Source organism: Capra hircus, chromosome 15 (genome assembly GCF_001704415.2).
Source record: "Capra hircus breed San Clemente chromosome 15, ASM170441v1, whole genome shotgun sequence".
Taxonomy (NCBI): domain Eukaryota; kingdom Metazoa; phylum Chordata; class Mammalia; order Artiodactyla; family Bovidae; genus Capra; species Capra hircus.
In genome coordinates this window covers 36,931,859-36,954,374 of record NC_030822.1, presented here as the reverse complement: position 1 = coordinate 36,954,374, position 22,516 = coordinate 36,931,859, and the positions used below count along the sequence as shown (strand labels likewise).

General features: G+C 42.2%; 1 protein-coding gene across 2 annotated transcripts in view; it reads right to left on the bottom strand.

Moving 5' to 3' along the window:
* SYT9 (synaptotagmin 9) overlaps positions 1-13,772 on the bottom strand; it is a 211,406-nt gene extending 197,634 nt beyond the window's left edge. For both annotated transcript variants that reach the window (XM_018059486.1, XM_018059487.1), the window contains exon 1: positions 13,404-13,772. In XM_018059486.1, the coding sequence (XP_017914975.1) occupies positions 13,404-13,548 (145 nt within the window). In that variant the 5' untranslated portion in view covers positions 13,549-13,772. The remainder of the gene's footprint in view (positions 1-13,403) is intronic.

The following is a 22,516-nucleotide window of genomic DNA, read 5'->3' as shown; positions in this document are numbered from 1 at the left end:
CTTCAAGTGTTGAATGAATTAGTCTATGAAGTTTTGCCTCATCCACTATGTTCACCTGACCTCTTGCCAACAGACTACCACTTCTTTAACTCAACAACTTTTTGCAGGAAAACACTCCTACAACCAGCAGGAGGCAGAAAATGCTTTCCAAGAGTTTGTTGAATCTCAAAGCATGGATTTTTACTCTACAGGAATAGTCAAACTTACATATTATTGGCAAAAATGTGCTGACTGTAATGGTTTCTACTTTGATTAATAAAGGTGTGTTCAAGCCTAGTTAGAATGATTTAAAATTCATGGTCCAATACTGCAATTATATTTGCACATAATACTTTCCTAATTTAATAACTTTCCTCTTCCTGGCCAACTCCACCACAGTCCCACTGCCCCTGGCTAATACGTAAACATACCAAGCATGCACCTGCCTCAGGACCTTTCCACCTGCTATTCTGCCTGGGATGCTCCTCCTCCTGATATGTGCACATCTTGCTCCCACATCTCTGGATTTTACTCATACATCAGTTTCTCAGTGACGCTATTTTAATTCCCACACCTATTCTCTTTCCATGCTTTATTTTTCTCCTTAGCACTATCAGTAGCTAACATACTCTGTAATTAGCTTATTTACATAGTATTTTCCTCTAGTCAACCTGTAAATTTCATAAGGCAAGCTTTTTATATTCTGTTTGATTCCCTAGTGTATGTACAATACTGTATCAAGGTACCTAGGTGTGTACAATACCTCGAATAGAGCTTTGTACTTGGGAGAGGTTCAATAAACGTTTGATGAGTAAGTGAATGGCATTTCTAATCATAATCTCTGCAATCAACCTTCATCCTGCCTCCAGAGTCATCTCATCAGGGGACAAATCTGCTCACCTCAGTTTTCAGCTTAAAACTCTTCATTTGGTCTGCAGTGCTATAGCTAATGCAAACTGAAATGTCTTCAGTAGCCAGGCATATCCCCTAAACGTGATAAATAAAGTGTGTGGCACAGGGGAGGTGGGGCGGATACGAAAAGTGGAAAAGTGTAGGACCTGCCTAAGGGCATTCATTTCATTTAAAGAACTGTACTGGCCTCTTGGCAGCCCCTGTATATAGAATAAACCACCATCTACACAGCATGGCTTGGTAGGCACTAGGCTTGCCATGCTTGCTCCCTTCACGGCCCTATAACATCAGAGAAAACAGACTGTGCATATCCTCAAACTGAATGACTGGAATGCAACTGAACACACTGCTTTTTCATTATTAAATAAACAGGCAAGGAAGCAAGATGTTACTGTTGGCACAGTCTGAAATTTTATCTGAAATCCAGATGTTTGAACCAGATGACTACACTTGCTAAAGGCAGTTTTTACAACTAGATGAGGTAATTACACTTGAGTTTCAGGGTGACACACTTGGGGATCTGAATAGGTAATCACCCATGCAGTGATTCTAATCTGTTAGGACCTTAACTCAGTAAGGAAGAACATCACCAGCAACGTCAGTTTTTTTCCCATGAGAATCAGGAAGACTTGAGAAGTGCACCCACAGAACTTGCCCCATCCTCAAATCTCCGAACTACTTTGCTGAGAATGGATCCTTTGGGCTCATCACTCTAAACTGTACTTCTTTCAAGATACCTGCATCAGAGTATTCCAGCCCAAGTCCTCTGTGGGACTTTGACAATGGCAAACAAGGACTTCCATGATCTGACAACTAGTGTTTACTAGAGCAGGCTCAACTCTCAACATTCTCAACACATGCTTCCCTTACTATTACCAAAGACCCGTTCTCTCTCATCCTATAACGTTTGTGAATTTCTCAAATGTCTTTCTCCCGTACACATTCCAGGCAAAGTGCTCCACCCAAGAATCAACTTCTCCAGGAGTTCTCTATAGACCCACTGAATAATTACTTCTCTCTTTTCCCACACTGTATCCAGTACATGTCTCCCTTGTGATCTTTATTAATTGTAATTATTGCTTTATCTCAGTTCCATAGGGGCAGTAATTACGGCTAATGTATTTTCGAATCAGTGATGCCCAACCTAGTACCTGGCACTTCGTGTTAGTTGCTCAGTCGTGTCCAACACTTTGCAACCCTATGGATTGTAGCCTGTCAGGCTCCTCTGTCCATGGGATTCTCCAGGCAAGAATACTGGAGGGGTTGCCATTTCCTTCTCCAGGGGATCTTCCAGACCTAGGGACAGAACCCAGCTCTTCTGCATCGCAGGCAGATTCCTTGCCATCTGAGCCACCAGGAAAGCCCACCTGGCACTTAAGAGGCACTCAATGGATTTTTTTTTAATTTAACTTAATTATAATTAGAAGAATGATCAGATCATGTGGCTACAGTCCTAGGGGAAGATTGAACAGGGGGAAGGAAAAAGAGATTTAAGTTACATAACAATTTTTTTCATACCTCACATAAATAAAGGCACTTTGCATGGAAAGAATGTTACAAAGAATTTCTATTTCTTGATGGACTCCTAACATTTTAAAAGGCAGTCTAGTGGAATGGATTGAGTATAGACAGACAACCTGAGTACAGTGACTATACACTGCTCCTTCTATAAGCTAATTTGACAGAATATTTATCATCCAACTAATGCAAATTGGTAAGAAATACATTAAGAGTCTCAAAATATATATTTATACCTGGTAGAGAATAAGCACACAAAATTCTCATAACAGAAAACATAAACTGGTTTAAAATATTAAAAACATTCAATACTACCAACAAAAAAATTCAAGTTGAAACAACAACCAGGTAGGCACTCAAAACGTGTTGAATTAGCCACTTTTTGTCACGTTATACCTCCTAATGGTAGTATACTGACTGTTGACATGTAGCAGTGCTAACTGGCCCAGATATGCTGGAAAGCAATTGGAATCCATTGGTGATGATTAATTATTAAGAAATTTTCTTAAAAGAGAGTGGGATACTATAGATACAAATTATTATTTATAGAAAGGAAAAATCAGATGCTAGAAATAACCCCAAAGAAAAGTTAAGTAAAAACAGTTATCTACCTTTTGGAATATATGTATATATTCATCACAATAATTACATGATAATGATTGTTCAACATTGAAAAATTATAAAAATAGTAGTAACAATGGCTAATATTTACTGAGCACTTACTATGTGCCTGGTACTATGATAAGTATTTCACATGTATTAAGAGATAGATACTAACGTAGGGTTGCTATATTTAGCAAATAAAAATGTAAGATGCCCAATTTGATTTGAATCTCAGATAAACAATGGATACTTGCTATTTATATGAAATTCACATTTGAATTTGAATAATTTGAATACCTTGGCATCTTGTATTTTGCTTGGGTAATAGCACGCCACTTTATTCACGAGAAGACTAAGACACAGGGACTGAATAACTTTACAGGGTCATAGAGCTAATGAGTGGTGATAAAATCCTAAGTTTACAAAAAAGTAAAATAGTAAATTTTGTCTATGAATGATTATAGGCTTACCTCATTTTGTTGTGCTTCTCTTTATTGCACTTCACAGACACTGCATTTTTTAAAAAATAAATTGAAGGTTTGTGTCAACCTCACATCAAGCAAGCCTATCAGCCCATTTTTCCAATAACACTTGCTCACTTCATGTCTCTCTGTCATATTTTGATAATTCTCCCAATATTTCATACTTTTTCATTATTATTATATTTGTTTTGGTGATCTTTGAGGTTACTACTGCAAAAAATATGACTCATTGGAGGCTCAGAAGATGGTTAGCATCTTTTAGCAATGAAGTATTTTTAAATTATGTACTTTTTAAAGACATAGTGCTATTGTACACTGAAGAAATCACAGAATGGTGTAAACATAACTTTTATAGGTACTGAGAAACCAAAAAATTCATTTTACTGTACTGATCTGGAATCAAACCCACAACATTCAGTTTAGTCGTTCAGTCGTGCCCGACTCTTTGTGACCCCATGGACCGCAGCACACCAGGTTTCCCTGTCCATCACCAACTCCCGAAGCCTACTCAAACTCATGTCCACCGAGTCAATGATGCCATCCAACCATCTCATTATCTGTCATCTCCTTTTCCTCCCGCCTTCAATCTTTCCCAGCATCAGAGTCTTTCCCAGTGATCAGTTCTTCCCATCAGATGGCCAAAGTTTTGGAGCTTCAGCTTCAGCATCAGTCCTTCCAATGAATATTCAGGACTGATTTCCTTTAGGAGGGACTGGTTGGATCTCCTTGCAGTCCAAGGGACTCTCAAGAGTCTTCTCCAATGCCACAGTTCAAAAGCATCAATTCTTCGGCACTCAGCTGTCTTTAGAGTCCAATTCTCACATCCATACATGACTACTGGAAAAACCATAGCTTTGACTAGAGGGACCTTTGTTGGTAAAGTAATATCTCTGCTTCTTATTATGCTGTCTAGGTTGGTCAGAGCTTTTCTTCCAAGGAGCAAATGTCTTTTAATTTCATGGCAGCAGTCACTATTTGCAGTGATTCTGGAGCCCTCCAAAATAAAGTCTCTTCCTGTTTCCATTGTTTTCCCATCTATTTGCCATGAAGGGATGGGGCCAGATGCCATGATCTTAGTTTTCTGAATGTTGAGCTTTAAGCCAACTTTTTCACTATCCTCTTTCACTTTCATCAAGAGGCTCTTTAGTTCTTCTTTGCTTTCTGCCATAAGAGTGGTGTCATCTGCATATCTGAGGTTATTGATATTTCTCCCGGCCATCTTGATTCCAGCTTGTGCTTCTTCCAGCCTGGCATTTGGCATGATGTACTCTGTATAGAAGGTAAATAAGCAGGGTGACAATATACAGCCTTGACATACTCCTTTCCTGATATGGAACCAGTCTATTGTTCCGTGTCCAGTTCTAGCTGTTGCTTCTTGATTTGCATACAGGAGGTATGGTCAGGTGTAGGTCACAGGAGGCAGGTCAGGTGGTCTGGTATTCCCATCTCTTTAAGAATATCCCACAGTTTATTGTGATCCACACAATCAAAGGCTTTGGTGTAGTCAATAAAGCAAAAGTAGACCTTTTCTGGAGCTCTCTTGCTTTTTTGATGATCCAGCAGCTGAGGTGAAGCATAGACAGGTGATACTACCACCACCAAATCCATTTACTGAGCATCCACTTGAGCACTTACTCTGGGTGCTGTGCTGTAACAGCCCTTCACTCCCATTTTATACATGGATCGAATCTGGGTCTCCTGCATTGCAGGCAGATTCCTTACCAACTGAACCACCAGGGAAGTCCCGAACAATGTGAAGAATTAAATATTTTGCTCAAGGTCATAAAACTAGCAAGGGCAGGACCAGATTCTGATTCCAAAGCTCTTGCTTATTCCACTTTGTCATCTTTATTTCCTGGGTGAGATTTTTTTCTTTTGAATGCAGTTCTATCAGTGTTGGTATAAACGTTGCTGTGTGATAAAAATACATGCACGAGGAATATTTCAAGACCTGCAGAACCTACTTGTTGGAGTTTGCCTGGGTTTAAAGCCATACTTTGAGCTAGCTCAATGAAACACTTGAAGTGGTAAACATTCATGACTCAAATGTGATTTCATTTAGAAAGCAGAAATACAGACTCCAGAGCTGTCTTTTGGAAAGTGAGACTGCTCTCCCACTGGTGCCTCTCATTAAGCTCCTCCCTTTCCCTGGAACTTGTTAGTTTCCTCAAGTAAGTCACTTAGGAAGGGATTCTGATATATATATTTTTAAGCCAACCTTATGAGAAAATCCACATGCACACACAAATACGAAAGTGCCAGTATGCTTTTACGGTGAAAGCAAGGCCCATGTTCTATACATAACAGGGATGGGTGATTTCCCTTAGGTGTCAGCTTAAGTTTTCCTTGAAAGTTTAGCCTACATAAAAAGTTTGTGCTTTGATTGTTTATTCTGAAAGAGGTGGCTGGCCACAAGGCTGCCTATGATGCTTTTACCAGAATTTGCTTTTGTTTTTCCCTCTTGAAAATTACCTCATGACTAAAGCACTCACTGATCCATGTAGAGGAATCCCATGGAGATGAAAACACACTTGTTTAAATAAAATATTTATGAAGAAGCCCTAAAATGTCACTGAAGTAAATGCAAATTAAATCTTCACAGATTGTGCATCCAATATGCCACTCATTCCTTATAAGACTCTCCAGTTCCTGATTGCAATTAACATTAATTTTTTAAAATTAATCACATTGTGCATAATCACACCAATGTCTATCATAAAAATTCAGTGTTTTAAGGCTGATTTTTCTCTTGACTTTCTTTGAAAATCTGAATTAAGGTTACTGTTTAATTTCAGTGATTATTTTGGAAATTTTTCCTTACAAACTATATTTAATTATTATTTTACATGTACATCTTTTAATAAGTTACTTCACTCTAAATAAATGTAAGGTGATATTAATTAATGACAGTTCCACTTCCTGGCCTTTTAATAATTTGGACATGATTTTCTCAATTTGTTCTTTTTTTCCCCTACACTGAGTGAATATAATGGATTCTCATGATATTTTTAAAGAGTCCTCAAAATAAAAATTGGGGGTAATATTGTCAAAAGAAATTTAAGAATCAGTTAGTTGATTTGGGTGGTAACTGTACAAGGTAACAGTCAAAGTGCCTGCCTTGATACCATCTTTCCTAATTTTGCAAAAATGAAATATGAGTTGAGCTGAGAAGGGTTGCTGCTGCTGCTAAGTCACTTCAGTCGTGTCCAACTCTGTGCGACCCCATAGATGGCAGCCCACCAGGCTCCCCTGTCCCTGGGATTCTCCAGGCAAGAACACTGGAGTGGGTTGCCATTTCCTTTTCTAATGCATGAAAGTGAAAAGTGAAAGTGAAGCTGCTCAGTCGTGTCCGACTCTTCATGACCTCATGGACTGCAGCCTACCAGGCTCCTCTGTCCATGGGATTTTCCAGGCAAGAGTACTTGAGTGGGTTGCCATTTCCTTCTCCATGAGAAGGGTTAGGTGGGTTCATTTTTCACTTATTGGTCTCACTCAACAGTTATCTTCCACCTGGTGCACATTAGAACCAACTGAAAAACATATATAAAAATATACCAATACTAGGTCCCATCACCAGAGATTCCAATTTAATTGGTCACGGTAGAGCTCAGTCATTGATAGTTTCTTTATTGTTGTTTGTTTGTTAGAGCTCCCTAAGTGTTTCTAACATGCAACTAAGGTTGAAAATCAATCTAGAAAACCAGTCTAGAAAAAAGCATCTCCTAACTAGGGTTGACACCCACCTAGAAAGAGGGATCATCAGTGACGTGCCATAAAGATCTACTTCACACCCTGATCAGGTGAACAATCTCTGGTGTTAGTCGCTCAGTTGTGTCCGACTCTGTGACCCCATGGACTGTAGCCCACCAGGCTCCTCTGTCCATGGAATTCTCCAGGCAAGAGTACTAGAGTGGGTAGTCATTCCCTTTTCCAGGGGATCTTCCCAATCCAGGGACTAAACCTGGGTCTAAATACAGGCAGATTCTTAACCCTCTGAGCCAACAGGGAAGCCCCCAAACATTCTCAAGTTCACCAGAAAAATTTAAAAAAAAAAACCCTAGAAATACAAAGCTGGAATATCAATGGAAAACTCGTATCATGAATAAAAGAATTCATGACCAAGATACTGAGTGATGTCCATCAACAGATGATTGGATAAAGAAGATGTGGTGTGTATACACACACACACACACACACGAAATACTACACACACACACACACACACACACACACACACACAATGAAATACTACTCAGCCAGGAAAAAGAATGAAATAATGCCATGTGCCGCAACATGGATGGACCTAGAGAATATTACACTAAGTAAAGTAAGTCAGAAAGACAAATATCATATGATAAGATATGATATCACACATAAGACAAATATCACTTATATGTGGAATTTTTTTAGAAATTCTAAAAAGATACAAATGAACTTATTTACAAAACAGAAACTGACTCACAGACTCACACAGAAAATGAACTTACGGTAACTAAAGAGGGAGGAATAAATTAGGAGTTTGGGATTAACAGATATACACTATTATATGTAAAAATAAATAAACACAAGGACCTACTATATAGCCCAAGGAACTATAATCAATATAATAACTAAAATATAAAAAAATTGGAAAAGAAGATGTGTGTGTGTGTGTGTATAAAACTGAATTACTTTGCTACACACCTAAAACTAACTTAACACTGTAAATCAACTACACTTTAATTTTAAAAAGTAAAAGTAAAAATACTGAGCAAAATCTTTATAACTACACAGAATTTAACCTACAGTCAGAGATTAAATCCATTATAGAAAAACAGAATAAAGACATTTAAATGAAAAAAATAACCTAGGAAAGTTTCATTGACAGTAACTCCCAGATACTTTGAATATGTGATGTGTTTACCTAGAAGCTACTCAGACTTAGACTTGACTGTTTCTTACAAAGGAACCCATGGCTCTGGGCTAGTTTAGCTCTCTGCACTTCAATTTATTCACATATTCAATCTCTTTTAGCAATGATTCTCAAACTTTAATGTGCCTATGAATTACCTGAGGATCCTGTTAAGACACAGATTCACATCAGTAGGTCTGGAGGGGAGCCTGAAAGTCTGCATTTCTAACAAGCTCCCAGATGCTGCTGATGCTGCTGGTACACAGCTGAACACTTTGAGCAGCAAGGTCTTAGAAGACGTTATGAGGATTAAATGAAATGACCTACATAAAGTGCTTGGCACAGATGTGGTTGACATCCTTCAGAAGAACAGACTTACAAAGAAAATTATAAAACATGGTTAAAACCTAGAAATGACTTGATTCAATCCTCTTTTCTTTTCCAGATGTGGAAACAACAGGATAAGAAAAGTTACAATCACTACCCCCAACAGCCAAATGGAGAAGAGATTAATTCTTTTTTGACTGAAATAAGTATAATCAAGATCAATGAGTGGAAGTTAAACAGAGCTTTTCATTCCATGCAAGAAAAGATCTTTTAGTAATAACTGCTCTCCTACAATCAACTGGCCCTCTTGAGGAGATAAGAGTGAAGTCCCTGGTTACAAAGTATGAGCACTGACCAGTTGATAACATCAAAGAAGACTTTCATGCCTCAGGTCACTGTGGAACTAACTAAAAGATATTGCATATATAATAGGTACAAAAAATCTTTAGTAAACAAAAAATTTTAATAAAATAGAAACTTCCTTATTTTCCTTCCAACTCTGCTCCTCCGAAAGTCTTGCAAGTAAATGGAGCTGCTTAGGTAAAAAAGCCTTGGTGTCATCCTTCAGTTCAGTTCAGTCGCTCAGTCGTGTCCGACTCTTTGCGACCCCATGAATCGCAGCACGCCAGGCCTCCCTGTTTATCACCAACTCCCAGAGTTCACTCAGACTCACGTCCATCGAGTCCATGATGCCATCCAGCCATCTCATCCTCGGTCGTCCCCTTCTCCTCCTGCCCCCAATCCCTCCCAGCATCAGAGTCTTCTCCAATGAGTCAACTCTTCGCATGAGGTGGCCAAAGTACTCGAGTTTCAGCTTTAGCATCATTCCTTCCAAAGAAATCCCAGGGTTGATCTCCTTCAGAATGGACTGGTTGGATCTCCTTGCAGTCCAAGGGACTCTCAAGAGTCTTCTCCAACACCACAGTTCAAAAGCATCAATTCTTTGGCGCTCAGCCTTCTTCACAGTCCAACTCTCATACCCACACATGACCACAGGAAAAACCATAGCCTTGACTAGACGGACCTTAGTCGGCAAAATAATGTCTCTGCTTTTGAATATACTATCTAGTTTGGTCATAACTTTTCTTCCAAGGAGTCAGCGTCTTCTAATTTCATGGCTGCAGTCACCATCTGCAGTGATTTTGGAGCCCCCCAAAATAAAGTCTGACACTGTTTCCACTGTTTCCCCATCTATTTCCCATGAAGTGATGGGACCGGATGCCATGATCTTCATTTTCCGAATGTTGAGCTTTAAGCCAACTTTTTCACTGTCCTCTTTCACTTTCATCAAGAGTCTTTTTAGCTCCTCTTCACTTTCTGCTATAAGGGTGGTATTTATTTCACTTCTCACATCCATTCCATCAACAAATCGGAGCACTGTATCTTCAAACTGTGCCCACTATCCCCTTTGTCTGGATTACTAGAATAGCCTGCTAGCAAATTTCCCTATCTTTTTCCCTTGATCTTCAACAGTATTTTCTCAACACAGCAGCCAAAGGGTTGCCACTTCTCTGTTCAATCCCTTCTCATTCAGAGTAAAAACCAAAGCTGTTATAATGGTTTGTTTAGAAGATCCTACATGAGCTTCCCCCTCCATTAACCATTAATCATATTTCTTGTCATTCTTTATCTTATTCGCTCTGTGCCAGCTACCCATGAACTCAACTATTCCTTAAATAACATCAAGGACACTTCTATCTCAGGACCTTTGCACTGCCTCTTCTCTCTGCTGTGAAGGCTATTTGCTGAAATTCACAAGTTAATGCCTAGCATTGCCAATATATGAAAACAACATAATGACACCTAACAGGATTCTACTTGCTCTTCATGGAAAAATGCTCACCCTCAGCTTAAAGACCCACACTTTACTTTCCATAGTTGGTACAGATGAAGGACTGGATGAGGCACTCAAGTTTCAATTTATGACTTAGCCTCTTTTTTTTTTTTTTTTTTTTAATCACATTTTCACTAGATTCTCTCTTAACACCAAGTTAGGGAAGACTAGGGTTGTACTCCCACATCAGAGCACTGCAGTCACCTGGGCAAAGAATAACCTTTCTGATGGCCCACTGGTCTGTGACCCAGGCTTATCCCATCTCTGGAAAAATGAACAAACATACTACATGCAGTGTCATTCTGCTATCCACAGGGAATTATATGTCTTTTCTCCTTTCAAAGCCAAAGTTCCTCAGTTGAGCTTAAGAAAACCTAATTACCATTGGGTAGCCAGGGACAGACAATGGGCAGAAAAAGCTGAAACATGGCATTCACGTGGGCTCCTTTACAGAAAAGGAAGTTACCCACTTAGATGACCTGCTCTAGGGACCCACGTACCAGCACTGCTGCTGTATGTAGTTGCTCTGGTTCCCACTACACAGCAGCATAGGTACCATTCAGAGCTTTGGGCAGTGCAGCTACTCCAGCCACTCAGCGTTAAGGCTCACAAATGAAAGGAACTCTTGACTTGGACAACCAAACAGCTTTAAAGAGATGGAGATAAATGCATTTGATGTAAGAATTAATGTGGGTAAAGAGAGAAAGGTGGGGAGTGAAGAGAGATTCTGGCCTGAGCTGAAGGGCCCTGGAAGAGAGGGTGTACCTTGGATAGGGGCTTCAGTCTCAGTTCCTCTTATCTTGCGCTCACAGTCCACCTCCCCAGCCTACCTCATGAACAGGCTACTTCCTGACCATAAACCAAAGATCCAGAGGGTCACCAGGCTACCTCAAAACTGCTGTACCCTAGTTTAAGATAACAGGGCAGTGCTTTCAGGAACTCAAAGAATAGTGTGGCATACTCTATATCACTGGCTATTTCTCAGCCAAGGACTCAGACGTGACTTTTGTAAGGGCTTCTGAGTGCAGGGGCTAAGGAAAAAACCTAAGAACATGGGATCTAGCTTATAGATTAAAAGGAGCAGAGGCACAAAAATCAGACAAAAAGATGTGGCATGTTAAACATTCAACTCAGCGAGAAGCCTCATCCATCTTCTCTGGTAAACCCACAGAGGACTGCTTATGCGTGCTAATGTTGGGGACTCCTGGCCCAGGCACAGGCAAAGAAGTGACACGTTTCAACACTAACACTCGCTTTGGATGAAGCAAGTTAGATAATCCCTTGTTTCTCCTGCTAAAGAAAGAAGTTTTCCCGCAATGAGGACATTATCCCAGGCCCCCTGTTCATGAATGAAGTGCTGTCATTTCCTGTCTGCAGTCTGGGTAGCACATTTAGTCCAGCAAGGAGCCACACAAAAGCTGGGCATTAAACCCCTGGGGAAATAATATGAACTCAACAGCCTTTCTTGACTTAATTCTCCACTTTGAAGTAACACATTAGTGACCATCCCATATACTTAATTAATATAAGCACAGGCAAAGGGAAACAATCTATTTTTTGTTTCTTGGTTTTTTTTTTTTTAAAGCCTTTGAGTAGAAAAAATCTGATATAAACTTTTAATAGATAACTTCTCTTCATCCCACAGACCTATCTTGGATATATTATCAAGGAAATGCTATTTAAGTCAGGCTCAGGGTAGACCTCTTTATGAATCAAATAATTCTCTAACTTACCCTTGGGTAAATGGATTTTTATGTAATGGATTGGCTTAAAATGAGGAAAATTCATACTAGATAATTTGCACACCAATAGCTCATTTTAAGTATTTTATACACAGGAATATTAGGGACCATTTTCTTATTCCATCTTTAACAACCTAACTACATTATACTTTTTTTTTCTTTTCTTTTTTTTTTAGTACTGAGGTCGAGAGACTATTTGAGAAAATGACTCCTCAAGGCGAGAAGAATCTCAAGTAAATAGTTGGAAGGAATATGTTTTCCAATAAACGGCAGTGGATGAGAAGATGCGAGAGACCCAGGACCCTTGGGGAAAAGCCAACGGCTCCAACTAAAACTTCCTCTTCCAACCTTAATTGATCAAAGGCCAAAATAAATGAACTTTCCAAAGTTAGGAGCTTCGAAACTTTCATTAAGAATAACTGTAGGTGCACAAGGCATGACCCGTGAGCCCCTCGACCTCCGTGTGCCCGGCAGCGGGAGCTGGGCGAGCCGGGCGCCCAGGCCCAGGCCGCCTCCACGCGGAGAGACCTAGAGGGAATGGGTTCAGGCCCGGCTGCCCGGGACCTGGCGCTCCCAGCCCCCGACCCAGCGCCGGCTCCCGCCCCGCCCTTCTTACCCTAGACTGAGGAAAGGAAACAGACGCTCCAGGGGGAGGGTGAGAGGCGCCCGGTGGGATTCAGCCACAGCCCGGGGCCGTCCCCAACTCCCAACTTGCCAGAGTTTCCTCTGGCCTCGTCCCCCTTCCCTAGACTCGCGAGGCCGCCGCGGCCTCTCCTCGCCCGGAGCGCAGAGCCGGGGAAGTGGCGCGCGGGGTTCCGAGCTCGGGAGCCGCCCTCAGGAGCCCCGGTGACCCGAGCGCAGGTGACGGGCGTGGTCCCTCCAACCCCGCAACAACCCACCCAGACTCGGCCTCCACGCAGCAGCCTCCGCCGGGGTTCCCGCCCGGGTCCAGCATCAGGCCACGGTGCGCTAGTTCCTGGTCCCCTCCCCTAGCTGGGTGGTCACCCGCCCTCCTCCCTCCAGTCCACCTCGCTCTCCAGCTTCAGGCCCTGGCGCGGCCCCAACTCCCAGCCCAGGGCCCTGGGGTCGCGCCGGGCAGCGGCGGCGGCACTCACCTGGGTCGCGGAGCCGGGGTCTGGTGCGGTCCCGCAGGTGGTAGATGAAATCCTGGCAGCTGTCGTGCTCCAGGGCCCCGCGGGCACAGAGCTCGGCCAGCAGCTGCAGCGCCTGGTGACAGAGCGCGTCCCTGGCCCCGGGCATCGCCCCCCCGCATCCTCGGACCGAGCAGGGCAGGCGGGCGCGGGAGACAACCCTCCGCCTGCCAGCTCAGAGCCGCCTCCTCCGGGCCGTCCGCGCTCGCCGCCAGGGATCCGCGGAGAAACCGCCCGAGCCCGAGCCCCAGCCCCAGCCGACCCGGCCTCCCACCGGTTGCATGCAGCTCTCGGCCAGCCGGTCGGTCGGGCTTTCTCTCTCTCCCGCCTGGCCCCTCCGTCCCTCCCTCGGCACCGAGGAGAGGCGGCGCCGCACAGCCCAGCGCGCCTCTCTGCTAGCGCTCCGCCCGCCACTCGCGGCCGCCGGGGGGCGGGGCGGGTCAGGGGTGCGTGCCGCGGGCTAGGATTCGGGCGGCCCGGGCCTGGGCGCTTGCGAGGGGCGGGGGCGCTCGCGGGTTCCTAGAGGAGCGCGGGACTCGGCTCGGGACCTCGTGCTCAGAGCGACCGCGCCCAGGTTTGGAGCTTGTAAGCGAGTGCGCGCTCCGTCCCGAGGCAAACCCACACCCTCTCCCATCGCCCCTCGCCTCGGGAGTCCAAAGCACGTTCCTCGATGCTTTGCGCGAAAAGGTGAAGTGTGAACCACACCTGCCTCATCTGGAAAATGGAGTCCCGGCTTTGAACTTGAAAAACGCCGTCTGGGCATAAACCATGGGCCTAAGGATGCTAGACGCCCAAATGCGGGGTTTGGGGCCGAGATTCACAACAAAGGAGAGATTCCTTAAGCGCAGGACCTTTTCGGACCACCTTGGTGATTCCAAAAAGGTGAAGGCTCTCAAATCAGAAATAAGGGGAAATAAATGGCTCCTGAGAAAGACACTGGGACTTAGCTGCAGCTTCGAAGATCCTGGTCGGTTTTCTAAGCAACTGAATGGAAATCTGAGGATTACCAATGATTCTCCAGCACCCACCGAGGAAGAGTATCAGAGAATCTGGGATGTTTGGAAGGGAACACAGGGCACCTCTCATACACCAACCTCTTCAACCTTTCAGGCAATAAACCTAGAAATAACCAGGGGATACTGAGGGTGTGTGTGTGTGTGTGTGTGTGTGTGTGTGTGTGTGTGTGAGAGAGAGAGAGAGAGAGAGAGAGGTCTTTTAGCTATATAATCTAACTCCCTTGAATACTGAGCTCCTGTGTGTGTGACAAATCTTTAGCTACATAATCTCATTTAATTCCCTTGATAGCCCAACAAAGTCTGCATAACTATTACGCTTATTTTTACCAATGACAAACCTGAGACTCAGGAAGTTAGCACCTGCCCAAGTTCATACATGGGGAGGCAGGGTAATCTTGACCTTCTTTTTCTTTGCCTTTACTTAACACTAGTGTTCTACTCTAAAGAAGAGTAGAATCTGATACTCTCAGCCATAAGGCTGTGCTCTTGCTAGAGTATCTCAGAGCAAATCAAAGTGTGCAGAAAGGTAGTTCAGGATGCCATAGAGTGTTCACCTAATAGACAAGCTTTAGAATACTACTGCACATGGTGCTTGGGGCCTCAAGGACCTTACATTAGAATAAAGAAAATGCAGGGTTGTAAAGGTAAAGCTAACTTCAGAGAGTTGTGAAAAGGCAAGTAGACTCTGCCTTAGGAAAATTAATAGGGAAAATAAATTCCCTGAGTCAGCCCTCAGAGGAGGTAGAGCAAAAACTGGTCTTTAAAAAGAGGGTCCCTAGCAACGTAGGAGGGAGGGTGTGGATGCTAAAGTTGCTGTAGTAATGATGAGGAGGAGCATGCATTAAAACATGTGGGAAAATAACAGTGTTGTGACTGTGTCAGAGAGGAACCGAAAGTAGTAAGTTCTGTTAAGAAATTACTTTGATAAGCCATGCAAGATATCCAAGGGCCTAGATCAGGCCAAAGGCATTGTCTGATTGCCAGGAACATCCAAATTAGAAAAATATTTTAGGTATGAATCAACAAGATTGCAACCAATGGAATGAGAAAGAATGAAAGCCATAGGCATTCCAAAAACTGACCTAGGTCATACACTGTGAGCACCTGATGACATTTAGAATTATAAGCCCAGAGTTTTAGGAGAGGGAGACTTCGGCCATATGAAAGGATGGCCATCAACCATAAAAAGGTAGAAACTGAGTTGCCACATTGGATGGATTCTTCCAGGAAAGAAGAGCTGGAAAAATGGGAGAGAGCTTTACCATTCAAAATGTGGCTTGACAAGGATAAGATTGAAAGTAGCAATCAGAGAAGAGGAAAATCTGACAGAGGGGAGTCATGGGCCAAAAGAAAGGGCACGAACAAAAGCATCAACTGTCAACAGAATTTGAAGCAAAAAAACTAACGTGTCCTTCAGATACAGCAAGCAGTAAAAGAGTCATGATTTTTTAAATTAATTATTGCAGTATAGTTGCTTTACAATGTTGTGTTTCTGCGGTAAAGCAAAGCAAATCATTTACAAGTACACATATGTTCCTTCTTTTTTGGACTGTCTTCCCATTTTGGTCACCACAGAACACTGAGTAGGTTTCCCTGTGCTACAGTGGGTTTTCATTAGTCACCTATTCTGTATATAGTAGTGTATATATGTTAATCCCAATCTCCCAATTCATCTCTCCCCACCACCGCCCCGCTCCTCCCTTGGTATCCATACATTTGCCCTTTATGTCTGTAAGACAGTCATGATTTAGAGAGACTAGTTACTGTGCAACCAACTCAACACAAGTTACTTAACATTTTTGTACCTAGATTTTTCATTGGATAAAACTAATATCTGCATCACTGAGTAATTATATTCATAAAATGCTTGGAATAGTTGCCAACACACAGTACAGACTCAATTAGTATATGATTTTGTTGTTGGAAGCGTTGTGCTAAACACACGTACTGAATTTATTACAACACTGCTAAGTGATGGATGTTTTTATTTCCTACTTTACAGGTAAAGAAAGTAAAATCAAGTGGTTGAGTAATTTTCCCAAGGACAAGCTGGCAGACTGTTTCCAGAGGACAGCCACGACCCTCCCTCCCATTCCACGCGTCCCCTTGCAATGGAACTTCACCACTCCTTCCACCAAGAAGTGGAGACTGCTTCCCTTCCCCTTGAATCTAGGCTGACCTGTGACTTTTGATCAACAAAATGTGTGGAAGTGACATTCTCGTATCAGAATAGTGGTTGAAATGGATGTGGATAAAAGGAACCCAGGTGCCCTGTTGGTGGGAATGTAAATTGATACAGCAACTATGGATGTTCCTCAAAAAATCAGAGATAGAATTACCATGTAATCCAGCTATCTCACTTCTGGCTATTTATCTGAAGAAAATGAAATCATTATCGTGAAGGAATATCTGCATTCACATCTCCATAGCAGCATATTCACAATATCCAAGTCAAGGAAACAATCTAGATACTCACGAATGGATAGAGAAAGTGGGACACATACACACACACACACATATAATGTGTATATATATACACTGATACACAATGGAATATTATTTAACTTTAGAAAGAAGAAAATCCTACTATTTGCAACAACATGGATAAACCTGGAGGACAATATACTTAATGAAATATTCAGACAGAGAAGTGCAAATAGTGGGTAGTGTATACGTGGTACCTAAAAAAATGATCCTCATAGAATCAGAGTACAATGATGGTGGCCAGGGGTTAGGGGAAGGTACAATGGGGAGATGTAGGTCAAAGGGTACAAATTCTCAGTTACAAAGATCCAATGTATATAGGTGACTGTAGTTAATAATACAATATTGTATACTTGAAATTTACTGAGAGTAGCTCTTAAACATTCTCAGCACAAAAGTTTAATAAGTTACAAGGTGATGGGACGTGTTAATTAACTTCATCTTTATCTTGGTAATCATTTCAAGATGTATATGCATGTCAAATCATCATGTACCCTTTAAACCCACACAGCCCAGGAAGGAAAAATCAAGATAAAGCAGAACAACCTGCTTCTTGATGCAGTGATAGCAGACACATGGGCAAGGTGAAGTTACCCAACTCAAATTTGCTTTAATCTCTCAAAAAAACTTACACCACGGATGGGGAAGGACCCAGCTCACAAGATATTGAAACACAATATCTTGGGTTTCAAATATGTACTTTTTAATTTTTCAAATATGTACTTTTTAATTTTTATTCCCCCAAAAAGCTGTAAAAAATAATTTTAAAAAGAAGTCCCATAAGATGTTCATGCTGCTCTTAGACCATATAATCACTCCTACTCCCAAGATCTAGATTCTGTACTTGGGAAGTGGTTTGGGACTCCTAATGGCAGAATTTTCTATTGATTGGCATTCTGTTTGATTCAGTTTCTTGCCTTTAGCAAAAGGATATAAGATTCAGCTGGCATGTTGTTCTTAGTGAGCCCATGTTCTCTCCCAGCAATTAGCACTCCCATGAAATACTCACAAAACTCCTGCTTAATTATGCCAAACAGGGATTCATCCTCACACCTGCTCTAGAGCCTGAAATATAATTCACTTGGACCAAGAGATTAGAACTGAGTTCGGATTCCACAACAACCACTCTCTCATCTTGGGTTTCAATATCTTGTGAGCCGCGTCCTTCCCTATCTGTGGTAAGTTTTTCTTGAAATTAAAGCAAATTTGAGTTGGGTAACTTCACCTTGCCCATGTGTCTGCTATCACTGCATCAAGAAGCAGGTTGTTCTCCTTTATCTTGATTTTTCCTTCCTGGGCTGTGTGGGTTCCTTCCCAGTTTTATGGTTGCCAACAACAAAGTTATCATTCTAATTTCTTTGACTTTAAATAAAGTAGAACTTTATTAGCTTTACTATTTAAAAAATAGCTTCCCAGCTGACGCAGTGGTATAGAATCTGCCTGCCAATGCAGGAGACCCAGGAGACTCAATCCCTGGACTGGGAAGATTCCCTGGAAGAGGAAATGACAACCCACTCCAGTATTCTTGCTTGAAAAATCCCACGGACAAAGGAGCCTGGCAGGCTACAGTCTACGAGGTCACAAAAGTTAGACAGGACTGAGCAACTGAGCATGCATACACGCCAATGCAGTAGACTTGGGTTCAATCCCTGGGTCGGGAAGGTCCCTGGAGAAGGAAATGGTAACCTACTCCAGTATGTTTGCCTGGGAAATCCATGGACAGACGACCCTGGCGGGCTGTAGTCCATGTGGTCGAAAAGAGTCAGACATGATTGAGCAACTGAGCACAAGAGCACACATTTAACAGAGACACCAAAAAAGGATATACTAAAAGGAGCAGAAGGCGATGTTCTGGGTCAGAGGACCTGGCACCCCTCCACTCTTAGATGCTCATGGGTCTCCATTTGTTCAGCTTTTCAGAATGAGGTCAGAGAGAGCAGAGGTCAGATTTGTGCTCGCTGACAGAAACCTGGACCTTAGGACCCTCCCTCACCAAATAACTTTAAAAAAAAAAAACATTTTGCATCCCTGGAGCTGCCTTTCAAAGTGGCTGATGTTCACCCTGGACAGGTCTGGGACACTGTTAAGAATGACTCTGGAGGCAGGAAAAAGAGAAGATGATGGAGTCTAAAATTGGCTAGATTGTGTCACAGTGGTCATGGAATGTCCAATTAGCTGAAGAAGAGCCAGAAGAAAAGATTCCATATAACCCACACCTTTCATTATCTTCCACAGTAAGCTTCCTTCCCCACTCAGTGCCGAAAATGGATATAGAGTAGGCTGACCTGCACTCAGGTGCCTGCTTATTAAGGTCAGTGTGCATGTTTATACCTTAGCTAAGGTATTAAGCACTTAAAGAAGAGTTTCAGCATCCCTTTCATGATCTTTGCTTAGCAACAGTTTTGACAAGAATCTCTGAGTACATATACACACGCGCGCGCGTGCGTGCACGCATCCATTTTATTGCCTCTAGCCTAATTCATGAGTAGAGATTTGTACAAAAGGTGATAAGAGCATCATGGAGACCACATGTTTTTCTCAGCCCTCGCTCTGTCCCAGGGGCTTCCAGGTGGCGCAGTGGTAAAGAATCTGCCTGCCAATGCAGGAGACTCAAGAGACACAGGTTCAATCCTTGGGTTGGAAAGATCCCCTGGAGAAGGAAATAGCAACCTGCTCTAGTATTCTTGCCTGGAAAATTCTACGGACAGAGGAGCCTGGCAGGCCATAGTCCATGGGGTTGCAGAGTTGGACATGACTGAGCACAGAACAACAACAGTCTGTCCAAAGAACCAGCTTTCAGATTATCAGCTAAAGAGATTAGTACTTAGTCATATTTAACTAATCAATTAATCAAATGCCTATTTTTTTTCAAATGTCTATTGGGGATCACTTAATGCAGAGTTTTTTGATACAATTTCAGGGTTGGATATTAAATTTCCATATTAAGCTTTCTTATTCTTCTATCTTACATTCATTATTCCAAACTTCATCCTTTTAGTACTGCTTATACGTTCTTGACTTTTCTTTCCCATCTTGAATGTATCTGCTCCTAATTTTCTTCTCATTTTCTTTCCATAAATCTATTCTGCAAAGCTTTCTTTCAGGAAGCAAAGTAGATTCTGTCATTCTAGGGGTCCATTTGAAAATTATTATTACAATGATCATATTCCTATTATCTTTACTATAGATTTTTAGCACATGCTATGTGCCAGAACCTCTAGAAATACTCTAAATGCTATGTGCTATGCCATTTCAGTTTTTTATTTGTGACTCTAAGGACCATGGCCAGCCAGGCTCCTCTGTCCATGGGATTCTCCAGGCAAGAGTACTGGAGTGGGTTGCCATGCCCTCCTCCAGGGGATCTTCCCAACCCAGGGATCGAACCCACATCTCTTACATCTCCTTAACTGACAAGCGGGTTATTTTCCACTAGTGCAACTGGAGAGCCCTGCTTTAAAGAGAGTAGCTCATATAATCTGCATAAGAAGCCTATAAGAAAGGCATTATTATTAACTATCTTTACTTTTCAGCTGAGGTACCATAAACACCAAAATTAAGTAGCCTTCCTAAGGTCACACAGCTGATCAGTAGTAGTGATGGGCTATGTGACTCCTGAGCCCGGTCCTCCTCTGCAGGTGGGTACAGTGGGTTCAGGTGAGAGCACAGGGTCCACGTGCTAAAGCTGAAGGGCCCAAATGGCCAAAAGAGCAGCGCAGGCACTGTGCTTTCACCAACTCTGACGGATGCAGTCAGACCTACACCTTGATTTTGTTTCCTGCATATGAGGATGCATAGGGTCTGATCAATCTGCATTACGTCCCATGTGGTCTTTCCAGACTGGCCATTTATAGTCAACACTTATTGAGTAGTTGCTCTGCAGTACATAGTGTCTGCTGTGCTTTACTGTCTAACTGAATTAACCACTTGAAATAGATACCGTTATTATCATCGTGACTTTTAGATGGGAACACAAACTCTGAGGCACAAGTCACCTGCCCAAGGTCACACAGCTAGCAAGTAATGGAATTAAGAGTCACATCTGTGTTAGAGAGATTCCCAAGACTGAAATTTGACTATCACACAGTATGCTCCCAGTGAATTTCATTTCAGAGTTGCCTGGCAGGATTTTTAAATTTTATATACATTCTTATTGGCTTCCCACGTGGCTCAATGGTAAAGGATCCTCCACCTGCCAATACAGAAGACACGGATTCAATCCCTGGGTCAGGAAGATCTACTGGGGAAGAAAATGGCTAACCCACTCCATTATTCTTACCTGGAGAATCCCATGGACAGAGGAGTCTAGCAGGTTACAGTCCATGGGGTTGCAAAGAGCCAGACTCGACTTAGCGACTATGTAAGATACATTCTTTGAGCCTCTTATGATCCCTCTGGGTAACTACAGGAAAACCAAATCCACACTCTAAAATTATATAAGCTTACTAAAGAACTGATTAAAGCCCAGATGATTACATGATAAACTACAAGCAAAACACTCTGTGCTTATTATTCTGTTAACCCAGTCCCATCTGAGTAATAAACTGGAGCTCCCACTGTGGTCTGGATCTCTCCACTGATCTCCTGGTCTGCATTCTTTTGCTACTTCTCTTCTGCACTTCAACCTTTTGTGTAGGAATTAGAATTGCCTTCCTCCCATGCAGAGACCTCAACTTCTCTATCTGCAACTCACCAGAGTTGAGATTTTGCAGAAAGTTTCCTCTAACTGGACGTAAGTTTTCCTCCTCTTCAATAACTGCAAAATAATTACTGCTTTAATGATACTGCCTCAATAAAATAGTAAGAGTTAGTCTTCATTTGTTTAAATTTTAAAATATTTTCAGGTAGTAAAAGATACATTCCATGCTTGTTTTGTGGGTTATGAGGAAAATGTTTTGAATATATTATTCAAGAAAGAAAAAGGAGACAAGTTTTCCAAAGTGTTTTTTTCTCCTCAGTTATGTTCCTATTTTCCTTCAATCTCCAGTGATTTTTTAGGCTCAATTGGGAGTGAAACTCACTTAAATCTATTACATAAAACTTCAAATGCAGATGCACGTTAAAATGCAGATGGTTGTTATCTTCAAACACAGACATCTGGGGATGGAATAGGGGAGAAGGGAAGAATCAGGACAGGAGAGGCTAGAGGACAATGACTGGAACCATCCCCTGAACTCTGAGGTCTATCTTCGTTTTCTTTCCCCCAGGCTACTCAATTTTATTCTTCTCTACTGACATCTCCTCTTTTTCCTGGCCTCCAGCTGTTCTCCCTGGACTGAGCTTGGTTCTTGGACCTCTACTGTCTTATTATACTTTTCCTCAAGGCATTTCATTTGGTGGTAGGGTTTTAAATTCTCTCTATATACTTATGATTCTCAAGTTCCAATCTCCATCGACGATTTCCCTTTCATCTCTAAACTCATATGTGAAACTGTCTAACTTGGAAACCATTTAAAGGTGTAACTTCATCCTTGCCTGTTTCTTCCCAACCTGCCTCCTTTAATTAAATTATACATTTAAATGCTCAGGTATAAAGTTAATGAATGCATCATTCCCTTTATCGCTTCCCCATGCTTCTCT